Raw genomic sequence first — 7,924 nt, forward strand, 5'->3', positions numbered from 1 at the left:
AACTCTGACACCCTAACAAACTCGCTATCGCTCGCATCAACCCTAATTCTCCTTGTTCGCGTTTGCTCTCATCTCTGCGTGCCCTTGGCCATCTTCGCTGACACATATTTGCGCCCCGTTCGCCCTCTTCGATACCTTCGGAACCAACTCCGTCATCATGCCATTCTTTTATTCGCCATCCTGCTCTCCGGACTTTCCCATATTCATTCTCGCTGGTCGCACCGGGGTCCCTTGCTCATTATGCTTCATCGAATCAACCATTGTCCGGTTTCCTCTCCGTACTTGACGCCACATTGACATGCTCCATGAACCGTTTTGCGCCACTAACCATCATCACCTCCCAAATAATGTAATTACGCTGTGTCGTCCGAAACGCTGCCTATTCTACTCATTAAACGTCTTTCTAAAATTCCATTGAATATCACTGCTGTACTGACTTACCTGTACCATTCGAAATCGCCTGTCACCACTCCTACCATTATATACCGCCCCACTTCTATAAATAACTGTCTTGTTTACCACATACGATTACCACGAACCACCCTTCTAATTATATCCCTAACCCTTAACTGCCCGTCTGGATTGCTCTCCCTAACCCTCTCTACATTCTGTAACCCTAACCCTTTCACGATATCTAACCCTAACCCTGTCAAATCGCCTGCTGCCTCAATAACATGCCCGCTTCACCTTTGACTCCTCACATGCTTTACTTAACCTATGATCTACTGCCTTCTTTTACTACAATCCACTCTAATCCCATAAATATCGTTCGACTTTGCATATCTGAAATGCTGATATATCTCTGTCTACATATGTTTTTGATTTTCTCCTCATACCGACCTATCACGCGACCTCTATACCTGCTATATACCACTTGTACTCACATATCTGTTCTTCAATCACTCTAAACATCTTTATTGAACCTTTTGCACCGTAAATATACGTATTGTGCTTCAAATATAATTCATAAATGCTGTTATAATTCATAAATGCTGTTACAAATACACAACCTTGTCCCCTTACCACGCCTCGTATTCTCGTACCTTTATTGCACCATGTAATATTCCCTCATGAATTCAAAAACGTGTTTAATCTACTTCATATACGCCATAAATGCTTTCTAATCTGTTTCTGTAATGGTTGAATCGTTATGTGCTAAATTACTATCAACCATACTGCCGCCTCCAAAACCCATACCACAACCCTTCAATTGTTGACCTCTATATCTAACCCAATATCAACTTAAATTAATATTTATTATCTTCTATTCAATACGACAATCCTAAAACTTGATAACAAATGGAAATATATCTTTAAATATATTCGCGTTGTGGCGTTGTTGACATTATGCTAAATTTTGAATATTTTGACCCATTTCTATTTTGGGAACAAACCGCACCTATTTTTAATACTCACAAACTCATTTTCCAACCTCATTGGTATAACCCATTTCAACATGAATTACACGTTGCACCTTATCTACACTGCGCAAATACACCGCTTACGCTAAAATATTATACAATGGCTACAATCAACCCTGCTCTACTAAATGGTCGCTTTGAATCCATACCCCAATTCCTACAACCCCGTCCGGACTCAACAACGAACTGGCCGCCGTGAATTCCGACCATATTCTAATCCAACGTCCACAATCATGAATCCTCCTGAACCCAACATCTCTTAATCCGATTAAATCCGTGATCCGAACTCTGGTTTTCCCTAAACGCCGATCCCTGCACGCTTCAGTTCTGAACACTATATTCCTAAATGCGATCCATGCTAAATGAACCACAACCATAACCACACCTTTTATTCCGCTCCGATCTTCGACTCTACCATCGCCACTCGCATAATGCACACATAAATCAATGTACACCACATCGGGCATTCATCGGGATACCGGGATACCGGGATATCGGGATAACTAACGGGCGCTACGGGCTTCAGCCGGGATTATCGGGCATCGGACATAATATGCATACTCCACAACATCGATCAATACATATTTCTTAACCTATACAACCACTTGATGCACCCTTGTATCCCTCGCTGGCCTTAACCTCTCTCCATTCCGATTTACTGTTTTCCATTTCCCATTTTCTACTTTTCAAAACCCTAACCCAACAACTGCGCCTCACTATCGACATAATGATTCGTGCATTACGCGCCGCGAAAATCCTTCGCCGTCTCTCATTCCCATACCCTACGCATATATAACCCTCTAAGTTCCACCTTCGTATGCTTCGTATCCACGTCAATTTTCTTATCTTAAAACTTTCATGCCCGACTTCACTCCAATCTCTTCCTGCACCACGTACACCACGGTTCCACCTCGCGAACCAAATTCCGCAACGTTGTCTAACCCTACTCCCTCGCCATCCACCGACTCCTCCAATCCTTCTGCTTCGGCCTTGGCTTGTACACTTGGAAATCGCACCTCACACTGTACCTCACGCCGCCACTCATCGATCCGCCGGGTCAAACTACTCGGAAACAATGGTAAACATGCCATAATCCGCTCTCTCACCTCCTGGCATGTTCATGGTCGCATCTCTGATCCTCATTGCCGTGCATACATTTCCAATTCGCAATACGTTCGAATGGAAAACGGTACAACGCATGTAAAAACTGTAAATACTGTGTGTATACCAACACGCACAAAATAAACAACCGATACCCTTGAACACGTCTTCGTACACCTTACAAATATATAAATATATTGCATCGTGACTTGCTGTGCCTCCCTTTATTTCTATACTCCCAATATCGCAACCTGCTCTGTGATCCACAAATACTCAAACGCCAAATTACTTCCCTGCAACTGACCTTTGTCTTTTCGCTGTCCCAAATATTCCTCAACGGCCTTCTTGGACTCCCTATCTACGCCATCCTGTGCCAACCGCTCCATCCATGATGTCCACAATGCCCTGTACGCGTGACGCAATCCAAACACCATCGACGCCATGATGCCATACCATTGACACTGTCCGTTTACCCTTTCGTATCCCCCCTTCCCATTCTCCCTGTATCGACTGCACATGCTTTGTGGTACTCCACATTTGCCACATGCTGAACAATCCTTGAATCGGATCCGTATTCGCCGTTCCTTCACTTCTGATGCTGCTTCTTTTCCTTCCTGCTGTGTGCAACCGGTGACTACGTGATCACATAAAACCCCTGCCGCATGGCATACGATGCACTTTCCTTTCCACTTCCACAACTGCCTTTCTAACCTATCCTCTACACCTGCTTCGACTATTCGCTCCTTGGTTCTCCTCATTCGCACTGCTGCCGCTTGCCTCTGCTGCGTACTGAATTGCTCCTCCAACCGCTCTGCCATATCTCGTTTGTCCGATTCTGCTCGCCTACGCTGGGCTTCGACAACTTGTCCATCATGTCTTCCGGCGTACTCGAACAAAACCTCATGCGGTCGGCATAAATCACATAATTCTTCGTCGAATCTGCATCGACCACGGTCGTCCTCGCCGTCCAAATACGAACTTGGTATCTTCCGCCTACAACTGCCGTCACCGTTGATATACGCTTGTACCAATGGATCGATCTCATCATCATATCCTGTCACCAAAATCGCGTGACTTGCCCTCCCGTCTCGACCGGCTCGACCGCTCTCCTGCGCATAATCCAACATGTCGCGCGGCTCATCTGCATGAATGATCCACTCAATGTCCGGTATGTCAACTCCCATTCCTAATACGTTCGTTGCAACCATTACCCGTGTCCTTCCTGTTCGAAATGCTCCCAATGCTTCTGCTTGTTGACGGCTGTTCATATCGCCATGGAACGCGTCACATTCGAACAACCCGCCGGTGACCATCGTCTTGACCCGCGTTTTTGCCTTGCAATATATAATTCCCTTGCCATTCATACTGCGCACCATCTTTGCGATGAATTTATCATGATCTTGTTTTTTCAAATGGGTTCCCGGTCTCACGACTGAATACCGTATGTTCTTTCTTACTGTCGGCATCCTGAACATTTTGACTTCGTCCGCCGTCCAACCCATGCGCTTCCACAATAATTCTTCCTTGCTGGGCGGCAATGTCGCCGTCAACAAAACCATCTGTGTTTCTACATGGGCTAACTCGCCTAATTCACGCAACTTCGGACGGAACCTCGACTCCGCGCTCAAAATGACATGGCACTCATCGATCATGATACGATCCAACCGCCGCGTCTGCTTCAACCGGTTGATGAACGTGCTGCCTTCGTCTCCCAACGCTGCCTCGGGCGTCATCAACACAATACTTGCGGCATCTGGTGGCGATCGGCTGTCCTCCCATGCCACACATGATATCGACAACGCATCACAACGCTGCTGCATGTCCTGCCGTAACGCGGTTAATGGCACAATGACAATCGTGGTTCCTCCTGGCTCTGCCCATGCTGGCAACATGAACAATACCGACTTGCCTGTTCCTGTCGGCATGACTGCGACCACTGGCTTGATTCTTGCCTGAATCGCTTCAATGGCTTGTTCCTGGACACCACGGAACTGACCCTCCTTTTCCTCCAACTTCATCATCCGTGCGAACTGCGATCGCATGTTTATCTGTTGTAACCGGGCCCATCGTTCGTGCTGCGCCGCACTTGCTTCTTCTTCGAATGCATCCCGCTTCCGCTTCTGGCCTGGGTTCATATCCATTGCGGACGGGATTGCTAAAAATCTATGCCAATCGATGCTGCTCGTGCGGAACTGCTGCCGTCGACTTGCAATGGCACCGTCCATCTCGAACATACCTCGCGCATACACCATACCTGCGATGTGTGACCCATGGCCGGCTTGCAAATCTTCAATGGCATCGCCCTCTCCCTCCTCGCCTGGATTCTCTTCGTCTTTGCTGAACGCGGACGAACCTCGCATGTACCTCCGGCTTATACCAATGGCGATGTCACGATATGCTTGGATATGCAATCCATGGCCTAACCCCTGGGCCGTCGCGCGCTCCAATGCTTGTCGCATTCGCCTGGATGTCCATTCTCGGCCATTTCCATCGCGGCAAAACAACCGTGACGCCTTTGACTCGGAATTGTGGTCCTCCTCGACGCCTTCTTTATATTGCCCGCCTATGATGGACTGCAACCGGCGTTCGAATGGCCTCACCAACCACAAATACCATACAACCAACTCGCCTATCTCCCGGGGCAAATACCGATGAATGACCTTGACGTCACCACTCAACGCATAACCTTTGTGATATTTGGTCACAAACACAACCAAACCGTCCTCGATGAACACGTTTCGATGTCTGCCTTTCCATGTGTTGCTATGCCGGATACTCAATATCTCGGTCCCACGCGCGGGCTGCCCTCCCGTGATATGCGCCGCTACTAACAACTTCTCGCGAAACTGCACAATACTGGCCATATACTTCTCCACTTCAATCCCATTCAACCCGGACTTGGATCCGATTCGTTCGAACTTTCGTCGAACCTCGGGTTGCTGTCCGATGCGGTCGAACAACCATTGCTTGCTGTTGATGGGTAACCATGTGCGCTCATCGTCCAAAAAACTCCACCCGGGTGTTGTATTGGTTGGATCGTCCCGAATGGTATTCCATGGCACGTTTGGAATGTCCTTTGCTTTCTTACCGCCACAAAATAACAATTCGTCAAACATGATCCGTCGCATCTGCTCGACCAACCCGTGCACCATGCCGCGGAACTGGGCCATATTGAACTGCGCTTTCTTGTATAACAACTCGTCACCATTACACCACTCGACATGGCCACTGCTGGTCGTATTGTAATGGATCTTCAATCTATATGTCCGCAAATCCAACATCCACTGTATTGGGCCTTTCGTTCCGCGGACCATGAATTGGTCCATCATGTCGTTCACGAAATCCAAACAACTCCTTGCACGACGTGTCTGCGGCCGGCCCCGTGGTTCCATGACTGGACTCGATGGGTTGCCTGGACTGCTCCGACCATGTACGGATGAACTGGCCCATCTAAACCGGTTCGGCGACACCGGTTCGTGTGGGATTGGGCTGCTTGACCTGCCATGGCTTCTCCACTGAACCCTGGACGACGGACTTGGACTTGCTGTACCATTGCTGTCGTATCCACTATCCTCGTCCAAATCCATCTTCCGCCTGCCTGCGAAATGCTCATTCTCTACTGGGCTTCTCGCCATGTGAACGGCCTTCTGAACCACCATGAACCTGGCGCACTTGATCACGGACGATAAAATGGGTGGGTATGAATCCGGGCCTCGCCATCCTGTTTCACTGACGCCCAAAACGGCCAATGCATATACTAATGCACTTTCATACTCGCTGAACTCGATCTCCATGTTCAACAACTCGACACAAAAATCCAAACATGCTTTTTGTATCGCACTCATCCTGGACTTCTCTCCGTCATATTGTGCCTCGCCGTCAATCACACGGTTCGCTTCTTCGATCATCCTGTTGAACTTCTCGAACTGCTCTGGTGTAAACTTATACGGCGGACTGTGCCAATTGTGTTCTCGCTGGGTCCGCACGAAAAACATCAACACCTGCCGCCATGGTTGGGCCCTCCTATCGATCGCGTCCGGGTCCCAATACGTCTCCAACGGCATGTATCGTGTTTGCTGTTTCTCGGTTCGAACGGCTTCCATACGAACAAACACGCCTGCTCTGGATACCGTCTCCTGGCTGATCTGTGCAACTTCGGTCATCGTCCTCCAAATGACATCTTCGTACGGTTCTGGCTTTTCCGGGTCCTTGCTCGGTGGTGCGGTGGATGCTGTTAACTCCTCTGGGTTGTACTTCTTCAAATATTTATGCCATTTTGTCCTTGATAACCACGGGTTGACATCGTCTTCCTCACCCTCTTCGATGCTTTCTTTGCCTTTCTGTACCATCTCTTCGTATATTTTCTCTGCTTCCTTTTGCACGTTCTGCCATGAATCAAATGCCGCTGTCTCTTCGTCTTGTGTCTCCTGTTGCGTGACTTGAATGTAATGTGATCCGTGCCGGCTGCCGAAAAATTGCTGGCATTTAACCTGCTCATGTGCCTCGTCAAACCGTCTTCTGGCTTTCTTTTGCTGTTCTTTTGTCGTTCGCCCGCTCTTCGAACTTTCGGTTACTGTCCACTCGTGCTTCATTCGCCAATGTTTCCGCAATGTCTCTTTGCTATAACAAACATCCTGGCACCGTTGTGGCTCAACTTTGCATAAAAACCCATCGTGTAACGCCAACTCGGGGATGGGCTCTCTTAACCGATCGGGTAATTTCAAATCCTCTTCTTTGGTGATTAACCCTTCCTATGACTGAATGACCTGCTGGATGTGCTGACGATCCTTTTTCTCAATCCGGTGATGTGGACCACTCAAATGACTGTCAACCTCCGCTGGCCACACTGCATACCTACATTCCTTGCATACAATCAATCCGTATGTCTCTAATCGCGAAAACAACTGCTCCACGTGCTTCGCCATCTTGCATATATGCGCCGCTGGCATCCACTTCGAACAACGTATTAACGTCTGTCCGTGCGCAGCGAGAATCACGCCGTGGCGAGAAAATCAGTCGGTACTTCGACTTTGAGCGCGTTGCACCTTGCACACACCACACTGGATTTTTTGAAATATTTTTAGATATGAACTTGAACTACTTATACATAAGCAAAGGTTAATAGAATTCAAAATTACCTTTCGGTTGACACTATCGCGCCTGGCCCATTCTAGACTCTGAAATATTGCATTTTAGTATTTTCCTACCACTACGTTAATTATTAACCTGTACTAATTCCATATTTAATCTATAGCTTTGGATGGCCCATTAGATTTCACCAGAGATATAAGAAGAATTTATTCAGGCCTCTTACTGCGATGTTTGGCTAATTTGTACATTTTTGCCACCCTTGTCGGTACCTCCAAGCGGAGCGTGGGCCAATCCGGTTGTATTATTCAGAT

General features: G+C 47.8%; 1 protein-coding gene across 1 annotated transcript; it reads right to left on the bottom strand.

Moving 5' to 3' along the window:
• Positions 1 to 2,723: 2,723 nt before the first annotated feature.
• Positions 2,724 to 7,447, bottom strand: PV09_09815 (uncharacterized protein; the record flags this gene model as incomplete). Its single annotated transcript, XM_016363958.1, has 2 exons — positions 2,724 to 7,273; positions 7,394 to 7,447. The coding sequence occupies 2 exons, from the start codon at positions 7,445 to 7,447 to the stop codon at positions 2,753 to 2,755; spliced, it is 4,575 nt and encodes a 1,524-aa protein (XP_016208214.1). The 3' UTR covers positions 2,724 to 2,752.
• Positions 7,448 to 7,924: the final 477 nt, after the last annotated feature.

This window comes from Verruconis gallopava (assembly GCF_000836295.1).
Source record: "Verruconis gallopava strain CBS 43764 unplaced genomic scaffold supercont1.216, whole genome shotgun sequence".
Taxonomy (NCBI): domain Eukaryota; kingdom Fungi; phylum Ascomycota; class Dothideomycetes; order Venturiales; family Sympoventuriaceae; genus Verruconis; species Verruconis gallopava.